Here is a 24,239-nt window from a genome sequence, read left to right on the forward strand (position 1 = left end):
ATGCAAACCCCTCTAAATACATTAACTAAAAGTCAACATTGAAATTAAACACTGGGTCAGGACTATTTCTTGCATATCTTTAGTACAACATATGCTTCTAGGAAAATTTTATGTGAAGATACATCTGGATGTAGTTTTATATTTATTCTCTTATATTTTCACTATATTCCACCAGGCGCCATTAATGGCACTAACATTTTAAGCTTGCCCAGCACTAGGTATTTCAGCTATTGCCAATAAGGTCTTCCAGCAACAAGTTTTCCTAGCATGGAGTTTTAACGTGACCTGGGAAGTTTCTAGCTTTGTAAAATCTCCTTGTGGGGTTTTGCATCTCTATTGAAAGAGGTATATAAGATATAGAAGATTCTATTGAAAGAGACTCTTCAATAGAATCAGAAACATGAGGGAAACTCTTCACTGCCAAACAGTTATCCCAATATCCCCCTGCAGTTATTCAAATTAATGTAATGCTGCTATTTTACTAGTTGTTCTTGAGAAGGTTGTTTACTAGTTGTTTCTAATTAAGTAGTTAGGCAAAACTCATGATTTCTATCACTGAAATTTTAATTAACAATACAAAACTTACATATGCCTTTACAAAGGACAAAAACATACATGGGAGATCGTGTTCTTTCTGATATCATCTTAGAAAGGAAGTGAAACTAAAGAAATGGGAAAATAGAAAAGGGAAGAAAACGCATGCAAATTTTAGATTTTCCTATGTGACTTCATATAGTAATACACTTCCTTTGTCCTTTTGTAAAGTCAGTTTTTTTGTTTGGTTGCCTTTTTTTCCATTAGGTTGTTTGTTTTATTAAAGAACTTTCCTCCAACTTGTGCTTTCATATTCTCTAAAATGTGTTTTAACATGTAATTCTTTACAGGAACTGTAGATGGGGATCATAGTCAAGTTCAGAACACATAATCACATTTAAGAACAAACAGTAATGGAAGGACAGTGCAGTAGAAGTCAGAACTTTCAGAGTGTGTTAGTGTCATGCATTGTTGAATTCCAGCATTTTGAAACTAATGACAAGCACAAAACATTAAACTTCCTTGGGAAAGAGAAAGACAATGATATGAAAATGATAAGATTGTCATTTAATTATCTTTAAAATACTGAACTTACTTGAGAATGGAGCACATCTTCATACAGTGCATTACAGCAAACAAGATTCTAGACAGCCTCAAAATAACACAAGCAGAAAAATCTATGCCCTGAAATTACCTCAGTGTGACAGATATTTTTAAAAGTTACAATAGTTATTAAAAAGCTTTCAATAAAAAGTTTAAACACATTTAAGTTTCAAAAGAATATTTTGTACATTTTGGAAAAATATAACATTTACTTTACATAACTGAAACATAAGTTATAATCTTTGAAATTCGTAATTATTCATACATTGTCTCATACATTTTTTTTAAATATATCTTTTTCTCTGGATTGTAAATCTAATGTAAAAGTATCGTTATTCTGAAGAAAAGCTTGTTTCTGCATTAGTTTCCTGAAAAGTCCATTTGGATTTGCAAGTAGTTCCTCATGTTTCCCACATTCAAGAATTTTACCCTGGCCAAGGACTGCAACAAAATCAGCATTTTGAATAGTAGACAGACGATGAGCAATGATTAGGACTGTCCTCCCTTCCATCAGCCGGTCCAGAGCTTCTTGCACTAGATACTCATTTTCAGCATCCAAAGCACTAGTAACAAATGGGGTGGGGATGGGAGAGAGGAGGATATTTGTTATTGTAAGGCAGGTTGGTTTTGTATGCATGAGGCTTATTTTGCCAAAACTGCAAACCCTCTCTATTTGTGGTGAAGATGAACCACTGGAACTGCCGGAATATTTAATGAACATGCTCAGTACTCATATCCAAGTTATAAGCATGACATATTCTTATATGCAAAAATAAGCATTGAGAAATAACACCAAATTAAGTTGGTGGAAAAAATCAGTTACACCGCACAATAATCCTATCTCTTTTACACTAAGATCTAAGTTTAAACTAAAGATCCAAAAAAGTCTTAAGCTGACGTTTCAAAATCATGTTACATATTATGAATGTAACTCCGTGAAAAATCACAATGTACCAGGCTTCCTTTCCGCTTTGCATAAACAGCTTTTATTAGAGGTTTCCTAAACAAGTCATGCATTCTAGAAGGCACATTCTTTTTTGTGACTAGAGAGAAATAAGGGGCTAGATAATGTATAATACAAAAAGAAAAATGAAAAGGAAAAGGAAAAGGAAAAGGAAAAGGAAAAGGAAAAGGAAAAGGAAAAGGAAAAGGAAAAGGAAAAGGAGAAAGAAGAGGGAACAGTTCCCAAATCTGAGTTTTACAGGTACCTATTTTCTAAGTTTCTTTTACTTCTTACCTTGTTGCTTCATCTAACAGAAGAATTTTAGGATTCTGAAAAAGAAAATAGAATTGGTTATGATAACAATTAAATAAAATCTGAATATTTATATCAATACAGAATAGGATTCATATAGCTTAAAACATCAAGTAAGAGTACTTATCTCATCAAAAGTGTCATTCAAAGCATTACTTCTAAGAAATTTAAATGCTAAGAGGACAAAACAGAAACAAGACTCCTCCATTTTCAAATTTTCCAAACTAAAATAGCAGAATACTATTCCTGGATAACCACTTGAAAGATACAAACTAAAGGGGGGGGGGATGATTTTTAAGGCATTCTTGGCAGTGGTGTGGTCAAAAGTTTGACATCCTTATGTGGCTCTTTCACAGAGGCTCAGCTACCCTTTGCTTGCAGTCAGTCTGCTATACAAAACTGTCTTAGTAACTGAATATAACAAAGCCCTACCAACAAGCAGCATTTCACTCACAGGTAAAACACATAGTACTTAAGAACTAGCATTTAAGAACTTCTCCCAGTTAGATTATTAAAAAAAAAAAAAATTGCCAGCAAGCTAGACCCACACCAATCATCAAAGAAAGGCATGACACTACATTGTGCCTAAAATATCGTCTTGTTCCAAATCCAGGCCACCTCCCCTCAAAGCTAAGACAAGGCATCTGAAGTCCTAGTAAACTGCAACCCAGAAATATTAACCCATGAATGATAGGGATCTGAACAGAGACATGTCATGTATGCATTTAATAGCACCACATTCTTAAAGTCTTCCTTCATCCTTGACCTCATCTTATGGAAATGGGCCATTTTACAATGATTCAACATCAGTCTTGGCAAGAACTATCAAAAAACATGGCTAAAATATAGAAAGAAGCACTGACATTAAGTAAGTTGTCATTAGTTAAGTCACTCAGCCCTTTCAAACTTCATTAACATAAAGTTTTCCCTTTTCAAAATATTTTCCTACCTCTCCCACTGAAATACCTCCTCCTTGTTAATCCTTCCTGCCTCCCCCCCAGAAACAGTTAAATAGTTGTTTGGGTGCTGGCTTACCTTGAGCAGAGCTCGAGCAATTGCAATTCGTTGCTTCTGTCCACCTGGGGAAAAATAATCAGTATATTGAAATAGGAAAACAGATGTCAGGTAATTTTAACTGAATGCCTGGGCTGAGCAGAATTAGGTCCACGTACTTTAGTGGGGAATGGAGGTGAGGGGTGAATTCTCTTAATACTTATGCCAGGCTACAGCTTGGAGAAAAAAGTGGTAAACAAAAAATGATGGAATTTTTACATCACTCAATAGCATCAAGATTTTTAAAATAAGTAACATAAAGACATACCTGAAAGCAAAATTCCTTTTTCTCCAACTACAGTGTCAAACCCTTTTGGAAAATCTCTGATAAAACTAGCAGCATTAGCTATTTCAGCAACTTTCTGAATCTCCTCTGCAGTCACAGTAGAAGGATCCTCTGCACCATAGGCAATATTTTCAGCAATAGAACAGGAGAAGAGAATTGGTTCCTGACAAATGCAAACACAAAACTAATATGGTAGATCTGTAATTGTATGCATGTGTTATCTAGTATGTCAGATAACATAAATCCCACTTACAAGACCCCACTTACAATATCCATAAAAATAATATGTAAGCTAGAGTTAATTGAATAAAAGACTAATAAAAAACCTCCTCCCCTAACACCAAAATGGACAGTGAAAACCATTAAAAGTTAAGTTGCTTTTTTAACTGACAAAACATAACTCTCAATTCCCAATATTTTAGGAAGAGTTTAGGAAGAGCTATACATTCAAACATCAAAAGCCCTTCCTTTGTACTTTGCCACATATCATCAAATGGAAAGGATGGAGCACCTGTCCTGTGAGGGAAGGCTGAGAGAGATGGGGCTCTTCAGCCTGGAAAAGAAAAGGCTCCAGAGGGACCTGATTGTGGTGTTTCAGGACTTAAAAGGGGAGCTCTAAGAAAGATGGAAACACTTTTTAGCAGGGTCTGTTGTCATAGGAAAAGGGGTGATGGTTTTAAACTAAAAGAGAGTTGGTTTAGATTAAATATAAGGAAGACTTTTTTACAATGCAGGTGGTGAAACACTGGAAGAGGTTTCCCAGAGAGGTGGTGGATGCCCGATCCTTGGAAACATTCTAGTCAGGCTCATTCATGGATGAGGCTCTGAGCAACCACATCTACTTGAAGATGTTCCCCCTCAATGCAGGGGGATTGGATTAGATGACACTTAAAGGTCCCTTCTAACCCAAACTATTCTATGATATGCAACAATGATCATTCTTTTTTTAATCTCTACACAGATTTTATGGCATTATATGCATTTAATTTGTATTCAAGCTTGCAACAGAGAACTGTGAGATAGGACAAGTGATGTACAATGGGAAAATGTCTAAAACAAAGTAAGTGAGCTCTGCTTAAAAAGCAGAGTCATGTTCTTTGAATACCAGTATTGACCTCCTACTGGAATAGACTCTTTCAAAAAGAAAATGCTAATGTGCCAACAAGAAAATAATTTTTGCACAAAAGCTTTTCATGGCTTTATTACATAAAGGAGTTGTTTTGAAATGCAACAAATACTCTTATGCTTTTAACCAGAACATCAGCCTAACAGTTAATTGCACTGTGAAGTATCTGGGGAGATGAACAATTTAATTGATGAAATAGCTTATTTTTAAGACACCATTGACTTCCAGAGTCTGGAGGTTGCTAGGAAGGTGGCACTATAAAAGTAAGTAAGTGCTACCTGTGCTGTATTTTCATGCTTTCCTAATGGAGATTATGGTTTCCTGGAAACTACTCAGAGCACAGCAGGTCAGTTTTTTAAATGGCTGTGTAAAATATGATTGTGTGACTTTAATCAATAGAAAAGGTAATTAAGTGTTAAGATTTTTGTTACTTTCTTCAACAAATTATAGCAAGCATTAGGTTGGTCATACTTACACAATTTACAGCAATTGACCTTCCAGTCTCCGCCTGCACACTTTTCTTCTAAACTAACATTTTGGATCTCTGTGATTATGTAAAAACAGACTAGAGAATACTGGAACTAGCTCTTAATACTTATTTTTAGAACAAAGCATCTGCAACAGCAGTTATGGTGAGATGGAGGTATTTAATTATGTCTTTTTAAAAAGAAGGAAAGTGAGGAAAAGCTAGTTGATCACAAAATTATTTCACCCACTTAGATTTTTTTCTTCCTTACCTGACTTACTGTTCCAATCTTTGTCCTGAACCACAGTGGATTTAACTGACGGATATCAAAGCCATCAACGGTGATAGTACCTTAAGTTAGGAAACAGTGAAGTCAAGTGTATTTGACACATACTGAAAGAGTCTGAAGGAACAGCTGAGAATGACAACCCCTGGGGAATCACACACTCTGCTGGTGGATCAGAAATGCAAAGCTATGCAGGCACCACCCAAGGTCACCGTACACCCCAGGAGACATGGATCTCAAGCACAGGAACCCCAACTGTTTATAACTGTTTATCTGAGATGCAAAACATTAACTGTTGCAAATGAGAGCAACAGACAAACCATACCTGAGATAGGATCATACAGGCGCAGCAAAAGGGATACAATCGTTGATTTCCCTGTACCACTTGGGCCAACGAGAGCCATAACAGAGCCAGCTGGAATGGAAAGGCTGAAATCTTTGAAAATTGATACTTCTGGACGTGTTGGATATGCAAATTCAACATCTTTGAATTCCAAAGCACCTCTGAATATGTCTTTGCCTAATGTGATTCCCTCTATATAACAAAGAATAAAATACAGAAATGTGAACAGAAACAAAAATTAGCTCAGCCCTCCTAGAATTTGCTTTACAGACACTCAGTAGAAGTATCTGTCTCCACATTCAATCTATGGATAACTGCAAGCCACAATTCAGGACCACAGTGGTTATATTTCAGCCATGAGTCAATCAGTGTGGTATACCAATCATTCCTGAATGCAACTTCAGGTTGCTCACCAGCGCAGAACCTGTAGGCTGCCTACAGGAAGAGGGAGAATTTGCATCTTGCTAATACCTAACCACTAACAACAATCACTTCTCATACAATTATCTGAATTAGTGAACATACTGTAAACAATTAAAGCTTTGCCAATTAGGAGCAATGAAATAAAAAGGCATTGGTGAAGGCCAAAGTCCTGTTGCCACAGAACACAAAAAGATAAACATTGCAAATCATTTATTGCCCTTTCACCAAGCCACAAAAGTCACCTGAAGCACCCTCTTCTGAACAAGAGCAGTTCCTGACGCTGGAATAAAGCTGCTGCTAGGTTTGTTGCACTAACAGACAATTTTTAGTTTTATTTTCTCCTTTCAGTAGAAAGCATATTTAATAAATTCAAATACCAATCAGAGGCCTAACTCTTGGGCAACAGTTCACTGAAACGAAAATTTCACTTTGTGAAATTTTCCATCAATGAAACCACCATGAATTAACAACTATCAAAGTTAAATAAAACCAGCTTCTTTCTGGAACACAGCATTTGACTTAAACAAGTATCTTAATATCATTACTAGAAAAAGCTGATAAATAGTTAAGACAAAGAAACAAAATTTCTTCAAGCCCTGTTAAAACCCAGTGACACATATCCATACAAGGCAAATTAATTGGACAGTGGGGCTGCATTCCCAAAAGATGAAGTTCCCACCAACTTTGTAAGAACTGGCAGTACTAGGGAGTCATGTTTGTGCTGGAGAAGCACAGCTCAGACCCTTAATTCTTTTCAGATGCAGCACACAAGTAACTCCCAACCAGCCATAGCATAGGGTAGCACAGGCCATTGTTTGGTTAAACAGTAACTGTGGATAGGAAACAAAGACACCCATCAGTAGCAATCAAGATTTCACTAGTTCCGCTCTTTTTTTCCAGGTTTACATTTCTTCTCCAGGCTTTCAGTTTAATGATCATAGCATTGGAATGGAAAAGGCAAAAGCATACAATTCCAGATTCCTTCCTTGACTTTAACCAATGGACATGCACACTGTAATGTTTCCACAGTAGCCTGTAACCCTCATTTTCAGAAAATGAATGTGTTTGCTAAATCCTGTGTTAGCAGCATAATCCTTATTATTACCACAGTAGCAAGTAATCACTTATCTTAAGTCTCAGTTGCAGTTATTGCACAGTCTATCCATGGCCTGAAACACTGAATCTACTGCAATACAGGAAGTCTGCAACCACAAATCCTTCCTCTATGTATCATTGTAAAAATATCTGAAAGCTATGTACTTGTCTCTTGTTTGGATTCTAGATACAAGAAAAAAGACATTATTATTTGCTCCCAAGATATCTGCTGTCACCAGCAACAACCGGAGGTCTGCAAAAATAAAATCTTGCCCCCTCTAATAAAGAAGAAATGTGGGTAGTATTACTGCAAGGAGAAATGTGCAAATCACTCCAAAAGCAACACCTGCTGTAGCTACACATCCATACTATTCCAAGAAGCAGAAGTCCCCCTATCAGCCCTACCCATTACTTCCTTTTATTCCCCAGTCATGCTTCAGTCCCTGATTCCTATGGCAGAACAACTCAAAAACTCAGTTTAGTATGTGTTGCTGAAAGGCCTCAAATTGTGTGTTTGCAAGTTAGGATTCATATCAACATGTCTTACTATGGGCTGATTTTCACTGGATCAGTATGAAATGTTTAAGCTTGCAATACTCTTAATGAAAACTACCTGGTTTTGAAAGCTTCTCTGACCATTTCTTAGCCATTAGAGACAAGCATGGTAAACTGTTCGGTGGAAATATGAGATACAGCCATCTCAAAGAGTTCCATCCTCCTCTCCTTTTTCTTCTTTCTACTCTTTTTACTCTAAAGCTGAATCAAGAGGAAGTAGTGATGACATCAACAAGAAATTCCAAAAAGCTAGAAATGACCATGTCCTCAGTCACATAAATTAGAAAGTAATATGATTCAAAATCATATTCTGAATTAAATAAATAAAAAATAATTAAACCAGAAGTAATTAATTAAGCTAAGCTAAGCTTTTGGCTTCTAAAATTTTTATTAAAGAAATTTTTCATCATTTGTTTTGTACTTAGGTAAAATCAGAAGGATTATGACTACATTTAGTTTCTTGGAAAATTATGTAAGTCAGTACTACCGTTAAGTGTTACACACACCCTTCTGAAGTATTGCTGACCCATAAGACAAAATCAACCTTTAAACAGTAACAAACCAAGAACCTACCATTAAATGGAAGTTGGGGCTTCCTTTCAATTAGTTCCCAAAGACGTCCACCAGCACCTAGTCCTTTCATTAGCTCAGAATAAAAGGAACTTAGACCTAAACAAAAAGCAAAACAGTATTATGCATCCATATGCAATGGAAGACATAGAAGAGATAAAGTTAGCATTATACTTTTCAGCAGCAGCATTGAAAGATCAGATGTGTAGAGGATCTTTTATTCCAACAAACTGTTAAACATGTTAAATCCTATCTAGTCTAATTTGAGAGCTACCAATAACCCCTATTCACCATTCTTCTTTATATAAGAGTAAAATAAATTTTCTTCAGAGTAAAACAAATCAAGAAGAAAAGAAAATGTTAATACACTTCAGCTTATGTATGCCCTTTGTCATTTAGCTGTCAGGAAGAACAGCATCCAACTTTGGGGAGATGGCTTTGCATTCAACCAGCTATATTCCCAGATAATTCAGTAGAACAGAGCATTCTGAATGCTCTTCTTTGTCAGATAGGTCTACACTAATACAGGGGAGCCTGGCTGAGTCAGCCACAGAAGAGAGAGGGCACAAAACCTAAGGCTGAAGTGATGCTTGAGAAGGTGTGTGGAAAGTGGACAAGGGAAAGAATGTGTCTCCCATGCCAGAAAGCAAAAGCTAAGGACAAGGCCTGCACATAGTTCTGGGTCCCAGTTCTTAGCAGATGTGTGAATCATCTTGAAAGTAGCTTGGTTGAAGGGCTTTCCAGCTGACATAAACACAGAAACTAACAGAACTAAAAATGGACTAGTACATAGATATAAGATGTCCAATTTCTTAAATTTTTGTGTGCCTTTCAAAAGAAAGACACCGATTTCATGATCTTTGAATTCCTGGAAAGTGCTTAAGAGTTATTTTGGGAGGGCAGAAAAATGAAGGTGCATATAAAAATATGTATATCTAAATATATATATAATGGATTTAAATATATATATAATGGATTTACTGGTTTACTTTTGCAGAGCAAGAAGCTCAGCTCAAGGTCACAAGTCTGTAAGTGTAGGCAGGGTGTTTCATCATGCTGCTGCTGAGGACTATCTGAAAGTTTGCAACACTAGCAAGTGTGCATGCTCGCCCCATGGTGAAAAGCTGTCTGCTTGGAAAAAAGAGCCAAAGAATCACATCCTAGAGCAGGACGTGGCAGGGGAAGGCATAAGCCTCAAAGAGCAACTTCGAACTTGAACACTGAGGTTTGCAAATTCACAACCACTCATAAGCAAAACATTATGTAATATGGACAGCAAATACAAATTAGAAAACACTTCTCTTTTTCATAACCCGTGTTCTGTGTTTGGAAGAAAACACAGCAAACTTACAACAAAGAGGGGCAAAGTCACAGATTATGCAGTGAACTTCACAGTTGTTGCATCGACTCCTGTATGTATTGATGACATACACAGAGCAGACTCAGCACTTGGAAGATTTATATGCCTTGTAGGCATCTAGGAAGGCAGGCCTCTTGTGGCAAGACACCTCTGCTTCAGAGTCCCCATAAGAATGAGCTCTGTGCAGAACTACATTCTACAATAATCTGACCTAGAATTTAAAAATATGTTTTTATAGTAAATGAAAGTTAATTCAATGATATTTTTAGCAGTGCCTCTAATCTTCATTTATTTAATATTAGCTTGTCCCATGTTTTCAAAGTGTCAGGTATCTCGCCATTGACTGAACTTCAATGACTGAAGCAGAGAAGAAAGGGGGCTGGTAGTTGGAATGGGTGCCACTGGAATTTTGATATACAATGAAGCAGGTTTGTTAAATTTTGCCCTCAGGCACATATTTGTGCTCCCTGTGATATCAGGACTAGTCTTAAAAAAGAAAAAGCTGCATTGCCCTCCTAGTCTATCAGAATTAACAGGCTTATTTTGAAGAAGAATGCTTCCAGTAAATTGTAGAGCTTCTGAGCAACTTATCTTCATTTTTGCCTGTATGCAGCCATGAAGACAGCTCTGACAAAAAGATGAACAGCTTGTTGCTGGGCCAGTAGATTAAAAACTGTGGGCTTCTGGGAGGAGTCAGTGAATAAGGAAAACCAGGAAGTTAGCACTGAGTGCAGTATTCTGCTGGCACTTTGTTTACTCTTCGAGTTGAGGACACTCTATACTGAATCACAGCTAAATGTTACATGCCTTTCTAAATAGAGTATGCTTAACATAGACCCAAATATTTTATTGCTTTACACAATAGAGCAAGTATCTTAATTTAGACCTTAAGAAAATTAAAGTAATATATACTGTCACATGCACGCATTGAAAAAAATTGCCTTTCTTTTGGGGAAAAAGAAGGCTCATATTAAGTTAAAGATTATTATTTTCATTAACTCTTCAAAAAAAAAATTTCTTGAGAAGTTTATTTGGAAGACTTTTTAAGAAAGTTGGATTTTAAAAGAGCTTCTTCCCTCCCACCCCTATAATGACTGTAATGCTTTGAAGTGAAGAAAACCTAATTTCCCATTACATACCTCCAATGCTTATGCCAACCCAGAAAGCATACATTAGGAAAGATGAGAGTTCACCAACAGTCATGTAGGCACTGCCCATTAGTAATCCTCCTTTGTATAGCACTGAGAGGACAATTAAGTTTCCAGAAAGGCCAGTCTAAAGAAAAAAGGAAAAGGCAGATTTTGTCATATACATCTTAAATTTCATCTTCCAAAATGTTGTTTCAGAACTTTCCTTCTAAGGAAAAGAACTCTCACACTATAGGTATCTAGACTTCTGGAGGACTGAGGTAAATTCAACAATTCTAATGTAAAGCCAGCCAACAGCCTGCCAGACATCCATGGCACTGGGCTATCCAACAAATGCTCAAAAAGCAAGCAGCTCTTTTTTGGCTTTTTTTCCCCCACAGTGGAAAGGAACACTAAACATTATTCTTGACCATCATGACCAAGGAAGAATTGATAGTTTGCAGTTATGTTCCAGTTTTAGAATTCAATTAGACAAACAGTTATGGAAAAATCCAAGCCTCCCTCCCCTACCTGCGCATTCCCCACCTTCCTATGATTGATGCTCCTCTCACTGGGGAGCCAAACCTCTAAATGCTAAGGGTAGGGAAGGTTTCCACTGGTTTAATTCCTTGAATAGAAGGTGTGGCCTCAGATAAGTAGTCCCCTGCTATGGGGTGTGGTGCAGAAATTGAGGCTTATAGTGACTTTATCATACTGTTTTATCTTGAGATGCAGTTTCACAGCAATTTAGGCTTATTTAAGTCCAGTCTTCCCACAGTTTTATATACGTTCAATTTATTCTCAATAATTTACTTGCAGATTTTTAAGTATCATGGGGAGTTTTAAAATAATTGACACTTTGCATAACATGGTTGGCTTACTTTCATTAAATACACTTACTGCTCCGAAGAAGCCTGCCCGAGCTAGTGCCTCTTTTTTAGCCAGCTGTAGCACATAATCAACTTTTTTTGTATACTTCTCCATTTCAGCCATTTCTTGCCCAAAAGCTCGAACAGTTCTGATGTTTCCAATACGCTCTTCAGCTAACTGCATTGAAGCAAAGTACAAAACAGATCCACAGAGACACACAATTTGAAATGCTCATATTACAGAACATCTGAAAGTTAAACCAATATCACTTCACTAATCTACATATCTTTGGATAGCACTGGAAAATTTCTCATGCCTTTCTCTCCCCACCCCAAACCCCATTTTTAAAATTCTATTAAGTTAAAAGCAAACTGCATGCCCAGGCAGTTTTAAAAAAACCCTCAAGATTGTCTCAAGTGCTAGCAGAGACAGAAAAATATAAAAGTAGGGTTAAAAAATTCAATATGAACAACACCCATAGGGAAGTGGCTATTCACAATATGTAATAACAATGTGGGAAGGGAAAAAATAAAGAATATTCTGTTCCATACTAAGTAATGCAAAAACGCCTGCAGTTATTTCCTACAACAATTCCACTCATTTGATCAAAGCAATGCTGGGAATTAATTTAGCCCAATTACAAATGTCTCATTTCAACTCAGTATTTTAACTTCTAAACAGCAAGGTATTAATTCTAAAATACCTCATAAGTTGTTAATGGACATTGTGATGGTCTTAGAAAAAACAAGTTCCCCTTTTGTAAGTAAAAGTATGATACAAAAAAAAAATTCTTCTTTCATCTCCCATTCAACCTGAAAATTTGAATGGAACACGACAATTGCTTGTTCATATGAAGTCCCACACCTGGTTAACAAAGGCACAAGCTTCCCACCAACACAGTCTGAGAAAGACAAACAGAAGAGAGCTAATCTTCCTTTTACACAGTTCTACAAAGGGCATCCCAAGTTTCTAACAGCTGACAACTGTGACTATTTTAACTACAGCTTTCCCAATTATATTTCTATGCTTTATAATAATGTTTCCCCATGTTAAGCCTTTGAGGAAAATGTTTAAGAAACAGGCCCCATGAACATTTAAGAGCTGACCATAAGGTCAAGCATCAGGGATGTACTTCAGAGACAGACTTGCCAGCAAAGGAAGCATTCGTCTAGTATGCTCCAGATAGCTTCAAGCTCAAAACCATAATCCAAGGAAAGTGCTTTCCAAATCCAGGTACCAACTTCCACAGGACTTCATAGGCTGATTTTTTTTTTTAGCTCTCACAAAGCTAAAGCCTAAGCTCCTTGTAATTTTTTACATTTCCAAATTCTCAAGGCCTAGTATCTCTGTGTTATATTTCTACGGACAAAGGAAGCACGGTTGTTTTTGTGATTTGTGAATAAGTGTTACTGACATTTACCTGTCATACTACTCAGGTGCTAAACTACAGTGTCAGAACTAACAGTCCAATTGTCTTCAGAAGATCTGTAACTTTAGAGATATTAACCTAAATGCACTAGAGCAACTTTAAAGTTAACTGGAAAGGTTACCTGTGTTGCTTCTGCAAGAGAATCTTGAGTCATTTTAGTAAGCTTTCGCAAGTATCTGCCATAAATCACAGCCAGGGCAGCCAAGGGTGGCACAACGCTCAGAACAAATGCAGCAAGGCTAGGGGAAACAAAAAACTAGAAGAAAAAGGTATTGTCAGAGTTTAGCATTCAGATTAAAAATAGTCCCTTGAGTACTGAAGTGCAACTTTGCTTGCTACTTTTCTAAAACTAGGAGGGATTTAATGCTGCCATGCTTTCATTTATCATGTTTTAATTTTTTTCCAGGCAAAATATCCATTCTTCCACAGCATTTGGGAAGTTAGAACAAAGGACTATAAACAAAGCCATCTGGATTTAATTTCTAGCTTTCTCACTGGTACTCTGTGTGGCCTTAGTCAAGCACCTTAACTTGCCAGTAAACAGGCCTACCAGGAAATCTCTTGGGGATGCTGAAAGATATAAGCTATTACACAGTTTCTAAAGTGCTTTCACAACTATTAAATAGATGGTGTAATACAGAAGCTCTGAGTAGAGAAATATCATACAGTACTTCTGGGTAACTGAGGAACAACCAGATGGAGTCACCAGTACTCCCTAGCACCCACGAATGGGTGGAACAGGGTATTTAATTTATTGCTGCAAAACTTATCCCTTGTAATGATCATTGCTTCTAATGAACCTGAAGAGGTTCTCTTCATAAGATTTACTGACATTAGATCTAATGTGTTTTAATTTCAGCTTGCTTTCTCTATTCAAAACAAAAATCTCCAGAAAGATTCAAAATCAACGTACTTGACAGGCTTTATAATTATTTAATAATAATATCTTCCTCCTTTCCTTGGCAAGCTTATATAGTACTCCTCTTACAACCATGTCATGGCAGTATTTTGGGGCAGGATGTGTTACATAAAGTTATCTCATTTTATCTATGGTAAGATAAAGCCTTAGAGTCCCTTCGTAAGAGAGCACAGAAAGCCATTCTTATCAGCAATTCTTATCAGTGACAAAATATTAAAGCTTTAAAGTTTCATAGTGGAAACTCTTAACAGTTTCTAATAATGACAATATTGGAAGCTTATTTTTATGAGGAGACTATTTTCTGTCTGTTTTTAACTCCAAGTAGACTGCAAAGCATAAGCATAAAGAAATTAAGGCCACAAAAAAAACCCTCAAGAGAAGTCAGATGTTCATGTAATCCAACAGACCACCAAGGAATATTAACTGATGCCCTGCACTGAAGCCTCCATTAACAAGGTTCCTACATAAACATATTCTTTACAGACAGACTAAAGCAGAAAGACTAATACTTGCAAAAATCCTTGGCATTAATTAGATATGCAGTGCTGCCTTTGCTTAACCAGAATCAACCAGCTTAAATGATTTTCTATGAGGCCTTTCACACTGTATTTTACCTGAAACCATGGGAATGTTATCACTGATTTTAGTATCTTCAGTAAGAATGGAATTCAGCAATTTGCCTGCTACATTTCTCTTGATAACTTTGGGTAGAAACAGTAATTAATGTCAATCCATCATCCTCCAAATTTTGCTTGTGAGTAAACATCAAGCGGCTGGCTACAGGCACATCAGCTACTGCAATAATCTCTGCATCTGCAGATAACCAGTGAAATACCCTTGTACCCAAGAGCACACAATTGTTACTGGTCTGACTCACACTCACCTAACAGAACTGAAACAAATGTGAAACTACAAGTAGTGTCAAGCAAGTAAGAGACCACCATACCATCATTCCAACCCCCACAGACGCTTGTGCTCCTGCCCTGAGCCCATCTGAAAGGTTTTCAGTCACTGAGCGGCCCAAAAGGGCTGTATCTGAAGATAAGCGGTTTATCAGCTCTCCTGTTCTGGTCTTGTCAAAGAAAGCTGTTTCTTGCTTCACAATAGAGGAGAACATGGTTGCTCTCAAACGTTTCACAATCCTTTGTCCTGTCAAAAGCATAAGTCAGTCAAGCATGACACAAGAGACTTTACATAGACACCAACAATATAAAAATCACAGGATTGCACAGCACCCAACAAGGCACATTACAGGGAATAAAGTCTGATAAGATGTGTTAGGTGAGATCTTTAAGATCTCACCTAACAGCAAATAAAAATGAGCAATCATTCCAGCATACTTATGTTTGCACTATTAGTTTATCTTTGGTCTGGTTAAAAAAGGTACAAATTCCAAAATCATCTCTTGGCCATGACCAAGAATTTGTTTAAGATCATTAGATATCCTGACTGCAAAAAATAAGTTGACTCTCAGTACCACTTCTGCTTCTGTTTTTTACCTGCAGTCTGCATGAGGTAGACACGTGTAGCATTAGCAGCACCACCACATAAAAAGATTCCACTCAGCAAGGCACACAGGCTGGTCAGGCTGTCAGTGAAATCCTCACTGGGATTTGTATAAATAATGTCAATAACTTTCCCCATAAAGAAAGGAGCTGACATGGTAATGACACTGGAAACTGCCAGAAAGCCAACTGCAGCTGCAAATCAACAAGAAAAAGGAAAGTTATTCTAAACTTACAAGATCATTAATAGTACAGATGAAATTATTTTTCACTTGAAACTTCTATTAAGCTTACAAGTCCCAATTGAAATAATCAGCAGTCTTTTACACCCAGTGAAAGGGGTATTTTAAGCCACTGTATAAAGTAACTTAGGCAAGGCACATTTTAAGACTCTGAAAAGTCTCTGTATACAATCATAGTCCTGGAATTGCTTATCTTATCTAATCTTCAACAGAACCACCCAAAAAGTTTAACTTTTCACAGGTATCACCCTTAGAGAACATTGACAGTTACTTAATTCTTACATACAATCCTTCAACTCCTGTTTGGTTTGGGTTTTATTATTCATGCTTGTCACTGTATGGAAGCTTCCAGTTGTCTGTTTTTGAGATAACAATGGACTGAAGTAAAGATGTGATCTAAGAACTATGTAATTTTATTGGGAAAAAAAACCCCAAACAAAGCAGAAACCAAAACAATCCCCAAATTTGATTTCCTCTTAACTGATAAATTTTAGAATTTATTTTTATTTTAAGTCTTACAAACATTCATTTAGTTTTACTCTTTACTATTGTTGGTCTAAAAGAAAAATAGTGTAAGTCTTAATTAGAAGCACACTGGCTGATGAGCGGAGCTCTTGAATCCCAGGTGCAGGATCACCCATGAAACAGCCCATATAGCTTTTTGAAGGTGTATCACAAAGTATGAAAATTACACTGGACCAAAAATTACATTGTTGAACTTAAATCTGCAAAGAAATTTCTTGAGCCAAGAACAAAGTTTAATTTTAAAAAGGCAAGCCAAGCTTGGAAGGCTCATAGCTAGAAAAAACCACATCTTAATTGAAAACTGAACAAACTTGATATGAAAACCACAACAGTGACTTTATATAGCATCATTTTCCAAGAACCAACCACACACTTACAGCAACCATTCATAGGATTGCTGCAAAACTACTAGCAAATAATGTCTTTGAAAACAAAAAATATACTGTGCTGAAAGTCCTGAAGTTTAGACCCATTCTACTGAGCTTCTTGTACCACTTCTATGATGAAGACAGCAGCCAGCCTCCCTACTGCACACTGCGGTAGGCAGTATTTCTAACACCTGACACAGGTGGTTTGATGCCTCTTACCACCTTCACACACACAGAAAGCTTTGTTTCAGTTTGTGCTTGAGGTGTAAGTACTGCTGTGTATTTGTAAGGAAGAATTCAGAGTACAAAAAATGCATAGCTGCAGCCTGTGCTTCTTAGTCAAGATTTATTTGCAATCTTTCCCTTGTGTTAGAGTCCAGCCAGCAAGTGTGTGAAAGATACAGGATTTAGATTTTTAATTTGAAGCTATAGAAACTATAAGAAACCAGAGGAGAAAGTGAAAAACTTTCTGGTGCAAAATTATTGATCTATGCCATAGGCACATCTCATAAGGATATTACCCATTAGCTAAAAATACATGAATGACCTTATTAACGGCCTGGCAGCACTGGTGATTCAAGCTGTGAAGCAGCAGGGAAAAATCCAATAAAACCCAGGTTATTTCCAGGTTATATTCCTGTCAGGAAAAGCTGATTGGTCTCCCAGGCAGCTGGAGATGGACAAAAGCATTGATTATAAGCACAGTACTGCATGCCAGCTCAGTCTCCATGAGTCCAGACAATTTCTCCGTTATGGATGGAACAGTACATATGAACTGCAGATATAAATATTCACAGAAGGAAGAGGACTGTATAGCTAAACCCCTAATATGTTTCTGTCTGGTGGCTTGAATTTATCTTCAGTTCTTCTTCATTCAAACTAGCACAGATTTCACTGTAATTACTTCCAACAGCCTGAACTGTTGAATGAAAAGCAAATACTTGTATCTAAAGCAAACTGAAAACTACTGAACTAAGCAACATACATGTCTTTATTAATTTAATCACAGATCACATGTAAAATAAAGTTCCCTAACTGAAACTTTCATGTTGATTATACCAGCAGACCAAGTAGAAAACAGCACACTTGCCAAGTGACTGCTCTTTTTTGTTTCTTTTAAAATGCTGACTAGTTGAAAAAATATAGGAACCAGCAAACACTCATTGTATCGCCTCCTTCAAAGGAGCTGTCATGGTGATAACCGGCTGAAGGGAGCAGTTCAATGTGTTCAGCAACTAGATATGAAGACACGCCAGTGACAGTGAAGGTTGTTGCTGATAGAAAAAAAGGTCAGAGTAAACTGTAGTAGTAGTTTCACAGGGCTTACTCTGTTACCCAGAAAATTACATCAAACAAAGAACCACAACACACCCTTTTACTTTTTAAAGTAATTTTTTGGAAGGCTCTGAGAAGACAGTAAAGAAAATGTGAGACAGATCAGTGGAACTTATAAAACCAGGACTTCAAAGTGGCAACAGGAGCAATGACAAGGAAAGATGGCTGGTTCTCTTGGAAACATTAGGCAAACATTTTGTTTGTCTGCTTGCACAGAAATCCAGATTGCTGCACAAAGTGATGCCTTTATCACTATTAAGATCAATACACTCTCTGTTAAGGTCGACATGGCTTGCTTCTTGACAGCAAACCTGCAACTTCCTAAGAAGACGAGTTTGCCAACTGATAAACCACGACGTTTACAAGCAATAACTAGGCAGAGCTATCAGAAACCTCTCTTGAGAATGTAGACTAAGTGACTCCAAAGTATCATAAATTAATTTTCTACACACAAAAACAACACCAAGACAGTGAATGTTTCTAATTATGCTGGTTTTTAACAGAGCACCCTTCTCACCCAGTATAGTATCTGGAAGTGTATGAAGACAAAACACTTGCAAGCCTGTTTGGTGAGGGGCTGTTTTGACGACAAATACATAAGGATTTTACCACAGATGAAATAAGATCATCCAAGCCAATCAGGGATGAAAGACAGAAAAATGAGGTATTGATGAGCAGGGCACAGTAACCCAGCAACAGGTCACAGTAGTTGTATTTTACTACTCCCCAAGTTATGAGTATAACTTCCTGAAATCTTTTAGGTACTTTACTGGTTTCATTTAAATATGGAGGGCTCGTGGATCAGAAACAAGTTGTGGATTTGTAGAAGATATCCTTCTACCAGTAACAATGAATGTCTGTCCTTTACCAGTTATTTGTGCAGTTTTAATTCATATGTGGGGAATTTTTAAGCTGAACACTGACCGGCCTTCCACAAGGGCATTTGGAGTGCAGAATAAAGCCTACCACATTATAATGTGCACTCAGGAAGACTGGACTCTTCAATTTTTTTTTATGGGAGAAAGGTGCACTGGTAAATTTTATATTTGTTGGTCAAATAAAGTTCATTTCCTTTTGGTGGATCCTGAACCACAATATTTTTGGGTATCAACCCTGCAAAGAGTCAGCTCTGCAAATACTTACTACAAGATAAAAATCTTCTTCCAGAGTACACTGTAAACATTTAATGATGTTCTGTATAGTTCTAGGTTAGGTATGAGTGGTGTGTTTTCCTTTCTGTGTTAAATTCATACATGACATCTGCACTGCATCTATTATTATGCAAGAACTTTTTAGAACCATACTCCTTACCTTGTTAAGAACAACGGTGTTACTGTGCTCAGAAAAAGAAAATACAGTTCACAAAATGCTAGAAAGTAACAAAATAACTCCAGGTTTAGAGGAGAGAGTATGGCTTCTCTTTTTAATAGTGCATTTAACAGTAAAGCATTTAACTTGTTCACATTTACCCTGTATATAAGACAATCTTTATGCCAGACCAACCTAGCTATTACTCCTTCTATATCCACAGTTCACACAAATAATGCAGCAACAATATTCCCCGAGGAAATTAAGGTCTAAGCATCTAACTGATCACAGTGAGAAGCAGCTACTGTTTCTGCAATGTCTTACTGAAGTAGCTTCGCTAACAGTTCACCCCTAGTTTAAAATAAACAACCAATTACACAGAAAAACAAACTGTCTGTGATAAAGCTGCAAGGCTGCTTGGACCTTTTGTGAATTTCATACCAAACACTGATAAAATCGGAAGAAAAACTAGGGGGAGAAACAACAAAAAGCACCAAGTCTATATTTTATTGGTGCACTGCACATGAGAAAACACTCAGTAAGTTACCTCTACATATATATACATATAGGAATTATGATTTTAAAACCACAAGAATTGCCTTCCAAAAAGATCAAAGTGCATCACCTGGTGTAATTTTAAAGTAAAATAAAATCCGATTATGAATAAAGCAGTGCTCTCCTAACTTAATTGAAATTTTAATCTGTAGGAAAGCAGCTATTACAAACTTGCCAAAAATTACCAAATAAAATATCTGAGACAGCATTTCTTGAATGCCTCTAAAGAAGACCTGTGTACAAAACAAAACTTCTTACTCAGTGCACATAAAGTTTGATAGAGGGAAAGCGCACATTGTGCTATGGGATTAAAAATCTCAGAGTTCCTTGTGCTTACTTTACAATTCAATACAACTATTGTTTCCTTTGAGTGTGGTTTGGATAAAGTGCAACAGACAGGTTCTCATGGGGAGAAACAAGGAGGCAGGAGGATATAAAAGGGATCATTTTGAAGAGGCATTTTTGTGGTCTCACACACACAGAGCAGGATTTAATAATTCCGACAATGGCCCTGTCCTCTTCCCCAGGAACTGAATTTAACCAAAGATGCAGGTTTACCTTACCTGATTACACTAGATCAGCCAAGGAATTCCTACAACTACTTCTCTCCTTTGTTAAACCTGGGAGGTACTACAAGATTTACAAACTCCTAACCACTACACAAAACTATAGTCACTAACAGAGTGCATTCCCACCATAGTATCTGGACTTCTTTTTACCACTTTAATCGCAAACAACAAAATTTAACACACATATCCCATTTAAAATACCTTCATAGCTCTACCCTGCTGTAGAAGTAACTGGACAGGGAACATATTACACTGATACTTTTTTTTGGACATTATGACATTTGATACATTTATTTTCATTCCTAGGAGCCTACAGACGGTCAGGAGCTCCTGCTGCAAGAGGTGCTGTGTGCCAGCACATGGGAAGTCTGGGCAGAGCACACCGCTTCTTCCTGAGCTATTGGATCATGAAGAGGCCTAGCACAGAGCAATATGGGACCTTCTCCTCTGCTGCCAATCACAAGGGGAGCAGGTCACCTTCACCTCTGTACCTGCACCTCATCAGCTGACACCACTTCCCCAGCGCACCAAGATGGGTGAAGCTAGGCTTGCTCAACTTCCTCATAAATCATCCTCTGCTCCCAATCTCTTCCACTGTCCTCACGGCAACCTCTTCACCTTCTGTGACTGTGAATTTCAACTCACAACTGCAAGGAGCAGGCAGAGCACCACGACTCTGCCACGTAGGATGCCAGAAAAGGCACACAGCACTCCACACTACTACACCCTTATGTTACCAGCCACCCGTTCTACACAATACAGAAAACCTGGAAGAACTTGGCCTTCCTGCAGAACTGAACAGCACCTGAAGCCCTCTGAAGAGATCTCAGAGCATTTGCTAAACAGTTACATGGACTTGAAGAGGAAATGAAATGTTTTACCCTTGGTTCATTGTTCCATATAGTGAAACCATTAACCTTCCTCTTTTTTGAATGCAGCAAACCCAGTCATACTAGGTTTTTAAGGACTAGTTTCTCTGTACAAAGGTGCAACAGGAACAAAATGCAACTATTTTAATATATTTTAGAAACAATGGGTACCTGCAATTGCCCTACAACCACCTACATTTTACCCATATTTGTTAACCCTGCACTCTATAATGACTAAAAGCATTTTTCCTGTTAGCTTTTCTATCTCACCACGTAATTACGACTTAACTACAATTTTGCCCTTAAGCAGGGTGTCAGTAAAGAAGAATGCTACATAAATTCACTCTTCTCCCAGAATGAACTGAACTGAACACTGAAAAGCAGTTACTACATTTCCATATTTTTTCCATCCTCATGACTTGATATGATCAAGTTGTTGTGTTACGGTTTTTTAAAACTTTAATTCAGGCCAATTTGTTATCTCAAAATACAAAACTGCATGTAGCTGGTTTTTAGCAACTGTGATAGCTGATTACTTAGATAAAACCATCAGCAGACTGCACAGACTAAGGATACTTTTCTCTATTTCAAAACATAATTACAAAGAAGCATACCATAACCCTGCCTGTGATAAACAAGCTGGCAGCTTGTGCCCAGTAAAATGAACTAAATTAAATTTTCAGTTATTCAGAAGCCTAGGGTCCTAAAAGCCAGCCTTAAAGTAACTGATTTATTTACTTGATTAAATTTAAATGGGAAAGCCACAGTCTTATAAAACTTCATTGTAAAACCAGCAGGTAGTCTAAAATCTATAAACATTCATTTGGATCCAAATTATGTTGGCTATATAATACCAACATGTAACGAAACTCTGTAAATATCCACTGTGAATAAAATCTTGTGCAAAGTATTTTCTACTCCACAAACCGCCTCTTTATATGTCTAACTACCTCACCTCTCCTCTCAAACACCATTTACTCATTCCATGGGAACTACCTATATTTTTACAGAGGACTACAGGCCTCTCACTCATGAGACAGTGCCCATGCTGTCTGCCAACAAAGATACCTTAAAAAACCCAAAGCACATAATAATTTTACATTGTTTTCTTACCAACAGCTATGATCATATCAACCCATGAGAAGCAATGTCAAGAAAAGTTTGTTTATACTGTGTTGAAAATATCAGTGTTAAGGCTGTAATTTATATAGCCACACAGTTTTGGTTTCACCGCATAGGCAGTAGAAAATAAACAATTTTCAAAACATCTTACAAATGTTTTAAGCAAAAAAATTCTTGGAGGAGAGAATTCCAATTTATTTCAAAAAATTAAACTCATCAGGTTCCCCTTCTTACTTAATTTCATGTAGTCTTGGGCCCAAATTTATTGCAGGGAGATTGTGGAGCCAGCACTGAACATGCACAGAGGCATTAAACAAACAGAACCGAGTTCTGTTAACTTGCAAAACTTTTGCCTTCCCTTCAAAAACCAACAGACTAAGAGATGGCAAAGTGAGAAGAGGGGAGAGAATGTATGTTTTTAGCTTTTCACACGTATGGAAGGCTCGCTCCAAGACTCCGCGCTGTGCTGGGATGCTGCCGGCAGGGCCGGTTCCCAGGGAAGCACGACCTTCTCCTTCGCCCCGGCGGCGTCCGCTGCGGGGGCGCACCCCGGCCGCGCACCCCGGCCCCGGCAGCCCCTCCGGGCGGGGCGCCCGCCGCCCCCTCCCGCTCGGGCAAAGCCCCGGGGCGGCCCCGGTACCTGTCAGTCTCCAGCGCTCGGGGTGCGCCAGGGCCAGCAGCCTCCGAGCCTCGAAGCGCGGCGGAGCGCCCGCAGCCCCCCGCGGCGGCTCCGCGCCCGCCGCGGTGCTCAGGGAGCGCGGGGCGCCGCCCGCTGCCGCCGCCGCCGCGGCGGGGAGGAGGCGGCGGCGGTAGGACGGGGAGCCCGGCGGCGGCAGCAGCAGCGGCGGCGGTGGCGCGGAGTGCGCCCCGCACCTGCCGGGCGGGCGCGGCGGGGCGCGGAGCCCGGCGGCCGCGGCGGCTGCCCGAGCCCAGGGGGGCGGCGCCGCCCGGCGCAGCAGCGGCAGCAGCCAGGGCAGGCGCGGCGCGTAGCCCGCCATGCGGCCGGCGCGGCACCCGAGCTGCTGCTGCGGTCGCAGGTCCCCGCCGCGTGGGTCTGCGGCGGGAGGAGGAGGAGGAGGCGCCTCCGAGCCGCCGCCGCCGCCCATGGGCCGGCGGCCGGGAACCCGCGGCCGCGCGGGCCCGGCCCGGCCTGCGGCGCGCTGATAAGGCTGCGGCTGTCGGCCTCCTCCCGACCGCCCCGGCCAGCGCCCTCTGCCGCCGCCCGGCCCGGGAAGGGACGGCAGGGGGCCCGGGCCTGCCGAAATGGCGCCCGAGAAGACGGAGGGGACCTCGCTAATGCGTATAAATATCTCAAAGGCAGGTGCCAAGAGAATGGTGCCAGACTTTTTTCAGTGGTGCCCTGTGAGACAGCGAGGAGCAGTGTCTGTAACTAAAAGCATTACAAGTTCCATCTCAGTGTGAGGAAGAACTTTACGTTAAGGGTGGCAGAGCACTGGAACAGGCTGTTCGAGGAGGTCGTGGATTTTCGCTGTCTGGAGACATTAAAAACCCACCTGGACGTGTTCTTGTGTCACCTGCTA

General features: G+C 38.9%; 1 protein-coding gene across 1 annotated transcript; it reads right to left on the minus strand.

The window, feature by feature from the left end:
- Nucleotides 1–536: 536 nt before the first annotated feature.
- Nucleotides 537–23,843, minus strand: ABCB10 (ATP binding cassette subfamily B member 10). Its single transcript, XM_084202713.1, has 13 exons — nt 23,339–23,843; nt 15,800–16,000; nt 15,247–15,449; nt 13,503–13,637; nt 11,983–12,129; nt 11,095–11,230; nt 8,599–8,694; nt 5,935–6,144; nt 5,595–5,674; nt 3,714–3,894; nt 3,428–3,471; nt 2,375–2,409; nt 537–1,700 (listed from the first exon to the last, which is right to left on the minus strand). The coding sequence occupies exons 1-13, from the start codon at nt 23,802–23,804 to the stop codon at nt 1,409–1,411; spliced, it is 2,226 nt and encodes a 741-aa protein (XP_084058839.1). The 5' UTR covers nt 23,805–23,843; the 3' UTR covers nt 537–1,408.
- Between the last annotated feature and the right edge of the window lie 396 nt (nt 23,844–24,239).

This window comes from Fringilla coelebs (assembly GCF_963513975.1).
Source record: "Fringilla coelebs genome assembly, chromosome: 3".
NCBI lineage: Eukaryota > Metazoa > Chordata > Aves > Passeriformes > Fringillidae > Fringilla > Fringilla coelebs.

Bases quoted from the DNA above. Each gene is read 5' to 3' on its own strand.
- ABCB10 (XM_084202713.1), bottom strand. From the start codon at position 23,804: ATGGGCGGCGGCGGCGGCTCGGAGGCGCCTCCTCCTCCTCCTCCCGCC. The intron at 11,231-11,982 runs GTAAGTGTATTT...TTTTTTCTTTAG, and splicing joins GGGCAGGCTTCTTCGGAGCA to ACTGGCCTTTCTGGAAACTT. The intron at 3,472-3,713 runs GTATGTCTTTAT...ATTTTTCCCCAG, and splicing joins AAAAGGAATTTTGCTTTCAG to GTGGACAGAAGCAACGAATT.